The sequence below is a fragment of the Macaca nemestrina genome, chromosome 1, assembly GCF_043159975.1.
Source record: "Macaca nemestrina isolate mMacNem1 chromosome 1, mMacNem.hap1, whole genome shotgun sequence".
NCBI classification, from domain to species: domain Eukaryota; kingdom Metazoa; phylum Chordata; class Mammalia; order Primates; family Cercopithecidae; genus Macaca; species Macaca nemestrina.
In genome coordinates this window covers 156,503,449-156,518,013 of record NC_092125.1, presented here as the reverse complement: position 1 = coordinate 156,518,013, position 14,565 = coordinate 156,503,449, and the positions used below count along the sequence as shown (strand labels likewise).

The 14,565-nt window shown below is 41.2% G+C and overlaps 1 protein-coding gene across 5 annotated transcripts in view; it reads left to right on the top strand.

The window, feature by feature from the left end:
- LOC105482674 (ST6 N-acetylgalactosaminide alpha-2,6-sialyltransferase 5) overlaps positions 1 to 14,057 on the top strand; it is a 187,311-nt gene extending 173,254 nt beyond the window's left edge. For all 5 annotated transcript variants that reach the window (XM_071090951.1, XM_011742892.3, XM_011742891.2 and 2 more), the window contains one exon: positions 12,208 to 14,057. In XM_071090951.1, the coding sequence (XP_070947052.1) occupies positions 12,208 to 12,246 (39 nt within the window). In that variant the 3' untranslated portion in view covers positions 12,247 to 14,057. The remainder of the gene's footprint in view (positions 1 to 12,207) is intronic.
- The last annotated feature ends 508 nt before the right edge of the window (positions 14,058 to 14,565 follow it).

The window sequence follows — 14,565 nt, the reverse complement described above, 5'->3', positions numbered from 1 at the left end:
GAGCAATTCCGTTGACAGTAAGACCTTTTTTCTAAAATTAAAATATTCCTCTGAGCCTCCTTCCCTTACCACATCAGTGGCCTGGGCTTGCACTTCTAAGGCCAAAAGCAAAGGCATAATTAATTTGAGGTGTCATTTTAATGGGAACATGCACACATCTCTGCTGCCACCTTAACTTTCCTCCTGGCATGTGCCCAGGCAGAGTTCAGGGCATACCACAGATGCACTCGGCAATATTCAGGGCCTGATTTTTGGAAGCCTGCTTGAAAACTCACCTGTAATTTAAAATAGTGAGGCCAGAAATCCCAGAAAATATCCTAGTTTTTGGGAATGCCTGATGGCCTGCATGTGGCCTGAATCCTGATCTTCAAATGGCAAAAGCTGGGGTGGGGGTCATTTTAAACTTGCTTTTTAAAATGCGTGCTTACTTACACCATCTGGTGTTTTATTTGTTTATTTTTTCTAACAATGTCTTGAAGGCCATGAGTCTTTAGGCAAAAGCTGCAATTTGGAGTTTTAAAGCAAAGATGAAAAACAGCATCTAATCATCCCATTACCATTTTGCCACTTTTCTGTCTTTTTAACCCAAAGATCCAACACAGCAACAATACTAATTGATATGGAAGACTCAGGCCACAAAGAAGGAGAGAGAAGTACAGACAGAGCAGACCTTTGATGTAAGGTCAGGGTCAGAAATGCTGGGGCTAGGCTACACAGGTGTAAAGCCTGGCCTGGTCACTTACCCACCTAGTACGACCTTGAACAAGTCACTTAGTGTCTCTAGGTCTCAGCTTCCTCATCCATAGACGTGGATGTGATAATAATAGACTCTGCCTCAAAGGCCTGTAGGCAGAGTAAATAAGCTAATACATGTGAAATGCTTGGAACAGCGCCTAGTAAGTACATGGCAAGCACAAGGCAAGTTAGCTTGGATCCTCACCCAGTGCTGCCTCACTTAATTCACTGGCCCAGTGTCCCTGCTTAACAATCTATACTCAAAAAAGTAAGTAGAATGGCATAAAAAAGCAAACCGCCTCCTCAAACCAACAGGCTAACAGAGACAGTGAGAATGGCACTTATGGGCATGCAAAGAGCCATCAACGTTGATGGTTATACAGCAGATATAATTAAGCAATATTGCCATTAGGATGCCAGAAAGAAAAAGCATGAATAAATTGAAATGTTAATGACTTCAAGTGTTCAAGGAAATATTCCATTTATTATGGAAAACAAATGAAAGGCAAGTTAACCTGTCATTTCTCCTACTCAGAGTTAGTTCATCATGACTTCATGTACGGTAGGATGGAAACAATTTATGGAAAATACTAACAAAGAAATTAAGATAATGTCAATGCTTTATATATTGCCACTGGCTCCGTGTTTCTCTTCCTAAGCCATCATCCCCAAAGGTTTGATAGTTGTTTGCACAAGACGGTTTCAGCAAGAACTCTTCAAAAGGACCCCTATGCCCAAGTTCTGTCAGAGAAGTGGAGAGTGTCATGTGGAGGAAGGGTTCAGTGCTGGAGACAGCATCCTGCTCAGTCATAAAGCCTGTTTAAGGAAGGGTAAGAAAGAAGACCAGGAGTGGCACAGATGAATTCCCCCGTTCCATTCATCTGCATTTCCAGGACATGTTGACTGGACCACCGGGCATCCAGTTTCGAATTGTGGGGCCTTGAGCCTTCTTTTCCTTGTTTGTAAAATGGGTATAAGAAAATAAGAAGAAGAATAAGCAGGTCATGGTGAGAATTAAATGAGATAATAGATGTAGAGTGTTGGATGCAGCTCCTAGCACACAGTATTCAGGAAACAGTATCAATATCATTAATATTAATAAGATATGTAAAATAATTTATATTATTAACATTATCCCAAGCACTTGAGAGTTTCCCTGAAAGATACCAAGAATTTTGAGCAGGGGGCTGGGCGTGGTGGTTCATGGCTGTAATCCCAGCACTTTGGGAGGCTGAGGCAAGCAAATTGCTTAAGCTCAGGAGTTCAAGACCAGCCTGGCCAACATGGCGAAACCCTGTCTCTACAAAAAATAGAAAAATTAGCCAGGCATGATGGTGTGCACCTGTAATCCCAGCTACTCGGGTGGTTGAGGCATGAGAATTGCTTGAATCTGGGAGGCGGAGGATGCAGTGAGCCGAGATCGTTCCACTGCCCTCCAGCCTGGGCGACAAAGTGAGGCTCTGTCCCAAAAAAAAAAAAAAAAAAAAAAAAAAAAAAAAAAACTTAAGGGGGCTTCAAAGAAGAAGACACAGATCCTTGCCTCCTGGAAGTTTATAATAAGCCTTAACCATGCTAGAATATAAAGAACACAGCAAAGCCACTTACCATGTGACTATAAAAAGAGGCAGCTTTTGCAATCTTCATCTAAGAGTCAAATGAGTCTGTAAACAGTACCTTCCTCACCACCAGAGAATGGAAAAGCAACTGGTATGGTAGTCTGCTACTCATCTGACCATTCCCTCTTTTATATTTATTTTGAAAGAAGCAGAGAACTATTAGGGGCTGAAAACATGGTGCATGTATCATGAGCTCCATGGCTTAAGGAGGTAAGCTATCGCCAGGGCCAAAAATGGTTGTGGATGGTTTTGTGAGGTGGCAGAGCTCACACTGGCTGGGGCCACTGGAATATAGCCTCCCTGAGAGCAGAGTTTTGTGTGTTTAGTTCAGTGTTTGAGACCTAGAACACAGGACAGTAGATATTTACTCTCCTGGCATATGGCAGATACTTCATAAATATCAAGGGAATGAATGGTTGTGTCCTCTGCTCTCTGTAGTGCTATAGTAAAGTGTGTTGTGTATGGATAAAAATAACCATTTCTGCCTCTCAGAAACTCTGACCTTGAGAAAGTTACTTGAACTCACTGAGGCTTAGTGACTGATACTGGGCAAGTTACCTAATGCTGCATCTCAGAAGCCTTACCTGCAAAATGGTGATGACAGTTATCATATAAACTCTCTTGCATTGTGAGTTTATATGATAATTGCATGAAGTCATAGACGAAGAATGCTTAGCAAAGTCCCAGGGTCTGTTCAGTACACAGAAAGTTATGGGGTGAAGGGATTCACTGATCTGCAATTGTAGATACTCACTGGCGCATTTTACGGAACTGGCATTATGTGGCCTCCAGCTCCTTTCAGGGCATCTCATGGGCTGCTCAAAGTGTGCCTAGCCTTTCTATAGCTTCCCTAAAGTTCGCAGTGTCTCACTGCAATGAAGAGCTAGCCACATGGAGCAGATTTTAGCAGACAAAAAGAGAGCCAACTGTTCAGTTTGGGCAAATTAACCATTTCAGACCGTAAGACACAATTAGTACCCTCAAAAAAGTCACTAACTAAATAAACCACAAGCCTTTTATTCATTCCACTAACTCGTGTTGGGCACCAGGCAGGTAACCAGAGATGAATGAGACAGGGTCTCTGTCTTCAGTCGCCTGAGACTCACTTGACCACAGTTCAATCATGAGGTACAGAAGGTTACTCGAGGTGCCAGTGGGAGATGATGTTCACTCTCTGCCTGTCAGTAGCATCTGACCCACTGAGCTTTATTGGACCATCTGTCTCCAACTTTCAAACTAGACTCAGAGAAGTCCTTGCATTCCTCTGATTCTATCAGGTGGCACACGGATAGGGAGCTAGGACAACAGGAATATTGGACCCTTCCACCCTACTTGGTCAGGGGCAGACCCACTTGGCTCTGTTTGCATACGGGCTATTGTATAAGATTTCTTTTCAGCAGAAGATCCTTTGACAAATAAGAACTTTAACAACCTCTAGTCTAAGACACAACCATGCTGCTTTCCAATCTAAATCAAACTCTTTCACACTTTTCAGGAGAGTGGAATCATCACCTTCTTATTGTCCCAAAGAGAATGTCAGCTGTCATATGCATGGTGTGAGGGAGGGGAGGCAGTGGGACAGAGAGAGAAGAGCTGAATTATATCTTGGGGGTGCAAACAGCCAAGCAATCTGTGAGTGCCTGATCCCCAAGGGGAAGTATGGGTAGGCTGGAGAGTCATTTCCCATCTGCTGTCCTGGAGGTCTGCCTTCTCATCTCACCCAACGGGCCGGAGTTACTTCTAGGAGTCATTCATTGGCAAGAAAACTTCTGGTACCCACTTAAAGTATTAAGCCCATGGACTTCTTAGGAAGAAAGATAGCATCACATTTCATATTTAAAACCACAAATGGAAGTGGTGGACATATAAATGGCCATGGTGGCAGATGACAGACATATCTCATTCAAGATCTAGCAGAATCTAACTGACGCAAAGTCATTTGAATGGCATGCAGCATCTTTCATTTCGTACTGCGATAGCCTCCTGGACTGCTCTCTCCAACTCTTGTCTTCCTCTCCAAACATGACTGCCTTGCTAGATGACAAATCTAACTTCAGGGAGTTACTTAAAACTCCTGAGTGACCTCTTTCTGAGAAGAGTTCACACTCCCTATGTTAGCACACAAGACCTTCAAGTTATGGCTTCTGCATACCACTTTAGTCACATCTTCTCTATTGATGCAGATTTATGTGTTTATTTGTTTATTCAACCTTACTGAAAAACTCGTAAAGCAACTCACCCTACAGACACCTGTTCCTATGCCCTCAGTTTGGACTGCCCATCTGGTTTCCCACCAGCTCTTCACTAATAACATTAATGGCTGATATTTGTTGTGCACATACCTCATGCTGGCTCTGTGCTTAACATGAACACATGCATTATTTCCTTGAGCCTTATAATAATCTTATGAGGTAAGCATCATTAATATCACCATTTTACGTAGAAAGCTTAAAGACATGAAACAGCTGCCCATGGTCATAGAGCAAATAAATAGCAGAGCTGGGATTTGAATATGATCTTCAGGGCTCAAGAGCCAATGCTCTTAATCTTTCAGTTCACTGTTTCAGATACAGCAGCCCTTCCTTCTCAGCTCTCCCTAGCCCTGTCTGAGTCAGACCTACTGGGCCCACTGGGCCTCCGTCTACCTCTGCCCTGTACCATCTCACTGATTGGTTTGTCCATCTCCTTTGTTTGACTCTAGGCTCCTTAAGAAGAGTCCCCTGTATCAATCCACATTTGTATCATTAGCACTTGTCATTGTGTCTGGCATAGAGTGTATCTTCAGTACAGATTAGTTCAATGAGAAACAAAAATAAGCCTTGTCCATGGGGGTGTTTAAGAGATTGATTCTAAACATTATTACTGCAACACCAAAAGTGCCAGGCACATTAAATCTCTAACTAGCAAATTCAGATTTTGAGGGGGCCCCAGAAGTCAATGGAGGCCACCTTGTTTTATTTTCAGCCAGAGCCAGCTCTGGGTACTCAAAGAGGGGCTCAGGCATCAGTCCCCCACCCTGCCTGTATCACCAGACTTCAGGCACATCAAAATTCAGAAAGCTAGAGAAAATTAATGCCATGTTGCACCAGAGACAACATCAAAATATATTATTCTGTGGACAGTGGACTCTTAAATCATGCCGTATCCATACTGTAAGCCAAATTCATTCTCTCTAGATGGCCTATAAATTGCGTGAAAAGATCGGTTGTCGTTGCTTTCCAAACTAAGTTGTGCTGAGTATTTAATCTCATTTTCCATTGTAAATTATTTGTGATAATAATGGGCCAAGCATTTAAATTCTACCTAATAATCTTATTTCTGGTCATACTTAGCACATTACCAAGTTTACAACTCTCTGTTACCCATCGTTTCTTGAGTATTAATTAGCGGGGTAATGATTCAGAGTGATCACTGTCATGGAACTAAATTAATATCTCATCTGTAATGTGAAGGACATCTCAAAGGTATCGTGAATATCAGAGAGTTGATGCTGCCAGAATTATTAGCTAGTGAACATTAATAAAGCTGCCAGCCTAACAGGGAAAGTTCTTACTTGGCGACAGTTCACCGGGTAGAATCGGAAGCTTACTTACAGAAGACGGGTGTGGAATGGCAATGCCACCCATGTGGTTTACGTTTTATGAAGTAGACTTAAAATATATGGTTGTGTTTCTTCCAGGGTGAGGGTGGGGCTTGGGTGATTCACTGTAGCTCTTTGTCCCATGAAGGGTGGGCAGCTGCAGGCTCTTGGTGCTCCATGCACCCAGACACACAATGCTATTCCATGGGCTTCCAAGGTATACATCTCTTTTCCTCCCAAAAGAAGATCCAAGGACCAGAAATTAAGGCAGTAGAATAAGGGTGACTCAGTGCACCTCCAGGACTGTGACAGATGCTTGGGAAGGACTGCTGCAAGAATATTTTCTTCTCAACACCTCATAGTGTCACCAAAGCCCCCAGTGCAAGCCAGTTGCAGAACAACCTAGCAGCTTCACAGCTATTAATTCAACTCTATTCTCTCTATTCTTCAAACATTTCCTGAGTACCTACTATATGCCAGGTACCGCACCAAGAATAGAAATGTGTTTAAAGAGAATGTCTAAGAGTTCTAGAAAGAGGCCAAGACACCATTCTTTCCTCAGGATATTTGCAGCCTTCTGCCTAGTCCAGCCCCAAACCCAGTGGGCAGGGTCAACCTAGATCATACTATAGGAGAGAAAAAGCAATTTCTTTTCCTCCTCCACCACAGGTTCTTTGCCAAGTCTCCTATGACAAAAGACAGATTAACGAGAGAAAAGCATACACATTTATTTAATATAAATTTTACGTGACACCAGAGCCTTCAGAAATGAAGAGCCAAAGAAACAGGGAGATCTCCTTATTTTTATGCTAAGTTTGATGAGGAAGTGGATAGTTGTGAAGAAGTAGGATTGGACAAAGAAGGTGTGATCTAATGGTAATAAACCAGGGTGGGTGGGGGGAGGTAGCAAGGTCTGTTTGTTCAGATTCTTTTTGGCATTTCCTTGTCTTTGAGGATAGGGATGTTCCTTTCCTCCAGGTATATGGAGGGTACCACTGGAATGAAGGTTTACGACCTACTTTAGAGGAGGGCAAAGAAATCTTTTATGACCTGCATCAGAGGAGAAGGGTGAAGGGAGGCAAAAGTGATCTCCCTGCTTCTGTTGTTTCCTCAAATGCCAAGGTACCATATTTTGGAGCAACATGTCCTACACCTCGTCAGTACCCAGAAATGGAAGTGTCTTCCCTTGCTTGTTAGGGTTATGAGGTTTTTTTCAGTTGTAAAACTTAGCTTTAGAAGAGTCAAAAAGTGGAACGTTACAAACCCCTGCTGCCATTAGCACTGATGGGCAGAACTGTACATGAGCACAAAGCCTCTGTTTAACACCCTGAGCAGATCACAAGCACCACACACGGGGCTCCTCTGTAGCAAGAGCTCAGAGGAAAGCAGCAAGGACAAGCTGCTTTCAACCACACGCTGTTGATGCCCGTGAAACCTGGGTGCCGTTAGTACAGAAACCCCACCTGCGGGACAGGAGTTTTTCCGAGACACAGAACCTCACTCTTAAGAGTACAGAGTCTGGAGTCAACTGGCTTTGGTCCAAACCTTGGCTGCAAAACTTCAGTTTTCCTGTGCATGAGTTTCCTTGTCTGCAGAGTAGGGGTGCTAATAGTAACTCTCTGCTATAGTGTGGATATGTTTGGTTTGTTCCCACCAAATCTCATGTTGAAATTTGATCCTCAATGTTGGAGGTGGGGCCTAGTGGCAGGTGTTTGGGTCATGGGGGCAGATCCCTCATGAATAGATTAGTGTCCTCCCTGGGGTGGGGCATGAATGAGTTCTCATTTTGTTTGCTCCCAACAGAGCTAGTTGTTAAAAAGAGCCTGGCACCTCTCCCTTTCTCTTCTTCCTCTCTCGCCTTGTGATCTCTGCACACGCCAGCCAGCTCCCCTTCACTTTCTGCTAGGGGTGGAAGCAGCCTGGGGCTCTCGCCAGATGCCCAATCTTGAATTTTTCCAGACGTCAGAATCATAAGCCAAATAAGCCTTTTTTCTTTATAAATTACCCAGACTTGAGTATTCTTTTATAGCAACGCAAAATGGACTGACACTCTCTTATAGGGGTGTTGTAAGGACTAAATAAGTGAGTATATGTGGAGTGCCGAGCACTGTGCTCTGAGCTGAAATGGTCAACTCCAGCAGCTTGGATGGACAATGAGTGAGGTTGTGTGCTGAAAGCCAGGCAGTGGACTGTCTCCCTGGGCGTCAGATGCTCCCTATCAAACGGGGGCTGCAATATTTGCCTCAGAGGGCTGATGGGGATGTAAAGGAGCTCACACCAGTTAAGCACAGAGGTTGAGCAGGTACTTACAAAATCAGTTGTCTCAAACTTGGCTGCATATTAGAATCTCAAGGAGCTTTCCACCATTAGAATCTTCTAAGGAGCTTTGTTGTTATGATATGTATTATTTAAAAATATATGTTTATTTTTGTTTTAAATCATCTTAGAGTTACAGAAAGATTGCAAAAATAGTATTGAGAGTTCATATAACCTTTATCCAGCTTCCGCTAAAGCGGATTTGCGTTCCTATGGTCCAATTATCAAAAGTAAGAAATTAACATCAGTACAATGGTCAGCTAAACTACATTTTACCAGTTTCTCTACTAATGTCCTTTATCTCCTCCAAGAATGAATCCAGGTTCCCTTTGCATTTATTTATCAGGTGTCCTTAGTCTCTAAATCCATGGCGGTTCCTCAGGCTTTCCCTGCATTTCATGACACTTTTGATGAGTACTAGTCAGGTATTTCGTAGAATGTCCCTCAATTGGGGTTTATCTAATGTTTTTCTGTGCTTAGATTGAGGTTATGCATTACTGAGAAGGATACCACAGAAGCCATAGGCCCTTCCCAGAATCTCATAACAGGAAGTATGTGATGTCCGTATGTCTTATTACTGGCAATGTTAACCTTCATCACTTGGTTAAGGTAATGTCTGCTGGGCTTACCCATTGTAAAGTTACTGTTTTTCCCTTTGTCATTAATAAATAACTTGGGAGAGATACTTTCAGGTTATGCAGATAGCCTATTTCTCCTCATCTTTTTCCCCATTAATATCCCATTCATTGGTGCATCTTGCCTGCAACAATTACTGCAACGTTCTGAGGATGGTTTCCTAGTCCCTCATTCTTTCTACATTGTTTATAGGAATTTTTCTGTCATGAAATGCTGTTTCTTCTCCTCCATTTATTTATTCAGTTATTTATTGAAATTATCATGGACTCACGGATATTTATTTTATTTTATTGGTTTTATAAGCCAATACTGACATTTTTTATTTTGATTCAAACCTAAGACACTTTCTAAAATACCTGTGCCTGAGTTCCTCTCCAAGTCATCTGAACCAGAGTCTAGGGGGATGGAGCATAGGTATTTCCTTAAAGCTCCCCAAGTGCACTAAGTGTTAGTTCCCTCACTCTCCCCACCTGCTCCCTCTAAAAAGAAAAAAAAAAAAATTCTTCCTCACATCATTCTGCAGAGCTTGTTCTCAAACTGGCTGTCAGAATGTGGATGGCAGGCTGCAGCCACTTGGGGAACCGGCTCTGTGGTCATCTCCATTCCTGCCTCCCCAGCCCACATATCCTTTCCTTCAGCTTACCGGGCCCACAATGGGAACTTGAGCACCAGAATCCCTTTTACAACTGCTTCCTCGTGTGGAAATTCTGCTGATGTTTACCATGGTTTTCACTGAGGTCAGGTGAAGGAAGAAAAAACTAGGGCAGCCTTTAGAAAGTCAGGTTTGAGAAAAGACCCAAGGAAGTAAGACCTTCAGCTAGGAGTGTCTTTCTAAATGGCATAGTGAATTTAGTGAATTCCAGCTGATGGCAGGCTCACAGCTGGGGGAGATGTTCCTGCAGTTTCCAGCTCTGCCTTCCGACTCCCAGAAAGCACTTTTCTGATGCTTAGACAGAGTTTTAACCTGTGGAAACAACTCGCTTACATGAATAACTTATCTTGACACCTCTGAAATCACAGTAACCAAATATGTAAATTTAATTCTCCTTTTAGGGGATCAATATAGAGTCAGATAAGTTTTTTTTCCAAAGAGATGGTCTTCTTGAATAAGGAAATTGATCCTATAGCATCTTTAGCTGGTTTCCAATTACCCTCCACTCCTAGGTGCCAAATCAATCTCATGATATTTTTAGAAACCTAATTGTTTCTTTAGTCAGATTGATGCCAATAAAATGTCCAAAACTTAGATGAATCAGATTTAAAAAGTGATTTGCGATGGAACAAAAGCTTAACCCCAGGCATACCATGGCAACATGAAATTGGCATGGTTCCCCCAATTTATGCCATATGAATATGGGAAGATATGTCTCACAAATTCTTATTTTTTTCTTCGTAGTGGTCAGCTTCAACCTGAATTTTTGTTAGCAGGCATTCTCTGTATTGAAAACACATTCTATTAAAATTTTAATGGGATTCCAATTTCTAGGGTAAGTAAATTAATAAAATCTGCAATAACTAGTCAGGAAAGGATCCAGTGTTTCACTATAGAGCATAGAGATAATTCCAAGACAAGCATATTAGAGATGCAAAGTGTTAATTTAGCATAGCATCCAAGCCAGGATAAGGAATGTTTAGATGCTGCATGACAAAAATAAATCTCTCTTCCTGGAAGAACTTTAACCTAAGAGGAGAAACAGCTCAAAGGTTTATTGTTGTCAGAGCCACAAACATGACACCCCTCTTGATAAAAGACTTCAATCCCTGACCCCAGTAAAGTTGCTACTCTAAAAGCTATTTGTGTATTGATCTCCTCTGAAGAAAACAAATAGGTGTCTGGCAGGATGAGCATCTTTGGGAAACCAAGTTATTATACTTAGAGGAGAGCCCAGGTGACCAAAGTGGGAACCCTAGGGCATCAGGCTCTGAAAGATGATTTGCAAGATGCTGAGAAGCCTGGGTCTTCTCTTCTTAGTCTCTGCAACAAGGCCAGTTGCTGAGCATAGCTCAAATTAGGAGAGTTTGTCTGCCAAGAAACCTTGACTAATCTTACCATTCATTCTTCAAAAGACAGAAGAGGTGGGGTAGATTAGCCTATTACAGAAACCAGTCTGAGACCAAAACTCTTTGGTGTGTAAATATTGTATTAACCCTAAAACAAGGGCACCTACCACCCCCACATATTAACCCTGTGCACACATCTTGAAGAAATGAGCTAGTGTTTCCTGTTTGAGGCTGAGACAGAGATATAGAGGCAGAAAAACACTTGGAGATTCTCAGGCCACCAAGCAAGGACTGAGGATGTAGAGTTTCTGGACTAAAATACTGTAGACTTTGAGTACATAGGCCATCTGAAGTGCCAAAAGAAAAATTGTGGCCTCTTGCTTGCTGTCTTCCTTTTTCTCCCATAGGATCAAGCTAGGATAATCAACTTTCCATACTCAGAGAAGAAAGTGTCTTTAGAAGTTTGCTGTTTAGCTGCTAATTCTATATACATTTCTTTCAACAACAGAATTTTTAAAATTATTTATTGAGCACCTACCAGGGACTATTCTAGGAATAAGACAAAACACTGCCATCATGAACACCCAATAAACAAGTAAACAGTAACAACAATTTCAGAGAGCAATTGATGCTATAAAGAAGATGAATTCAAGTGAGATGAAGTGAGGGGAGCAAGTGTCAGGTAAGGCCTCTCAGAGAAGGATATTATTTGAGCTGACACCCAATGGTGAGGAGTGAACTCAGAGTATTCCAGGCAAGTGACTGCCATCAAGTGCAAAGGCCCTGAAGTAGGGATGAGCATGGCAGAGTTGACCGGAAAGGCCAGTATGGTGGGAACATAGTGAACAAGGCTGAGTGGATTAGGAGAAGACTTGGAAGAGGAGCCACATCATAATGCACCCCAGCAGACATGCTCTCTGTATAACTGGAAGCATCTGGAATCTTAGTGTAGTGGGGAATGGGAATGACATATTTTGTTTTGGTAATATCTCTACAGCTGCATGTGGTAAATAGACAGTAAGAAAAGTGAAAATAATACTATTGTTGTGACTCATTAATATGTAGGGTCTAACTCTGAGGAGACTGAACATTCTGCAGCTGATTTTCAATCTTTTTGATGAAAATGATGGTCACTGATTTTATTTCACCACCTCAAAACCTCTCCACTTCCTTACTGTGTAATCAGAAAAACCATTTGTCGAAACTCATTTAACTAGAAAATACAATTTGTGTTTATCAGCTTATTAAAGATAACATCTTACCTCAATCAGTCAAAGGAAAAAAAAATTTCCTTTAATCAGTTATCTCAATTTCCTCCTACAGGGATCGCAATCACCCTTCAGTACCTTATCATTATTATGAACCTTTTGGACCTGATGAATGTACAATGTACCTCTCCCATGAGCGAGGACGCAAGGGCAGTCATCACCGCTTTATCACAGAGAAACGAGTCTTTAAGAACTGGGCACGGACATTCAATATTCACTTTTTTCAACCAGACTGGAAACCAGAATCACTTGCTATAAATCATCCTGAGAATAAACCTGTGTTCTAAGGACTGAGCGTGCCAGACTGTAATCCCAAGTATTCACTGCATCAGACACCGAGACCCTGAACTTCCTGAGCTACCAGACAGGAAAGGGTAGCAGAAAACAGCTTCACTCCTCAGGAAGTACCATGGACAGATGCCTACCAGGCGTGACAAAGCAGTGCAGTTGGATTGTAAGGAAAAATTCCAGAATTAATGCATTCTAATGAGTGTTGTCCCCTTCAATGGTGTTACTTAGGAGCTGAACACTCAATTCAGTTATACCACTATGGCTAAAAACATTTTGGATCTCTTAGTATTGCCTTTGAAACTGCAACATAAGCAACTCAACAATATTAGTTGCATTCCTTTATAGAAACACCGTGTCAAAGACATTTTTCTATCAAGTTGTATTCTTTCCTGTTCTATAACCTTTGTTATCTGTTAGACTGTGTATGTGTGATTTGTAAAAAGCAGGCTGAAACTATGGACATGATTTCTGAAGAGCACATCTCCACTGACTTTCATAAAGCAAATGTCCAATATTTATTTATTGAGAGTTTTTTAGTGCAATCTAGGCCAGTATTTTTATAGATTATGATTATGTGGTAATTTATCCTTCCTAACTCTTTAATCCTGAATGATGGTTGGAAATGGCCTAGAATTGGGTTACTCTGTTCACAATGCTCATTGTTAGCATGCAATTGGTATTTGACTTGGAAATGTTGTGTTGTATTTTTTGAACCCCTAGGCTTCAGGAAAACTGTTCTTTTATAGAAAGAATAGCAATGGCATTTTCTAATGTGCAGAAATGTTCCAAAAGGACGAAATTGAAAACCAAAACCTATGTTATTAAAACACAAAGATGCTAACAAGAGAAATTTAAAGGTAGTTTTCTTTAGTAATAATTGATGTGAGTGTCCTCTCTTGAGCCCTGGATTCCTCTTTGGCAGAATGATGTCACTGTACCAGAAAACCTCTTAGGTTTCATCCCAAATCTAAACTTGTGGCCTTCTGTTGACCCATTTGAAGACTCTGCACTTGGAGTAATGGGGTCCCAACCTTATTTTGGGGGGCCTTATCTACATTCATATTACTTATCTCACTCTTGTGGTTAAAACTACACTTCTTCCTCAGTCCACATGGGCTAAAATCTACCCCCTGCTTCTCTCGAAGCATCACCATCCACCTCTTCCCCAGCCTCTCAACACAAAAACACAGGATAGACACACACACACAAAAGGCATACTTCCAAGGGGTTCCCTGGCTACAAGAGCACAGAGCTGCCCTTCTGTGAGGAAAAGAGACTACAAGGACATGCCCTATCATTCGACTCATTGATGCTATGAACTATTTAGACTCACTACAAATCTTCTTAGATTATATTCATTACCATTCCATGGTCTGAAGGAGTATAAAGGACTAATTTTATTCAGAGCCAAGATAAATTCATATTACAGATTTTTATTAAAACAAGTAATATTGTTCAAAAATAGTCTCATAAATATACTAGTGTTTTCTTTACACATGACTCAGAAGGCATTAGAGAAACTAATTTGAAGGCACCAGCAAATATTATGTATGAAGACTGACATTGTTTTACAGACATGACCTGGCTTGTGATTAAAGAAGCTTTATCACATTACCACGTCTTTCCCTTTTCTTAATTAGTACACTAACTAGTACTATTAATTCTATGGAGTACTGTTGTTAAAATGCAAACATAATCAGGGTACTCACATAACATAATCAAAGTTGATATTGTTGAGTGTGACTTGGGCTGTTCAAAGCCAGTAAGGGTGAAATGGCTGTCCAAAACATACTGGAATATGTTCTTTAAGTTTTCTAATAGTTTTTAAAGGGACTATGAATTTTATTCCAACACATTGTCTTCCACAGCATGGACTCTGAACACATCGTATTTTATCAACATATGAAAAAGTGTATAAATTTTATACAATTTACTTATAGACCACCTTTATAATCACTGGAAGAGATTATGTTGCTCAAACATAAGTGGCTCCTTTGACAGTTTCTGTATTTGTGGAAATTTGGAAAGGCATGGTTTCGATATGTAAGAATGTAATTATATTGCCTCATCTAATAATATCTCACATATCTGTGTATCTTCAGATTTTAGATTTTCTTTAAGA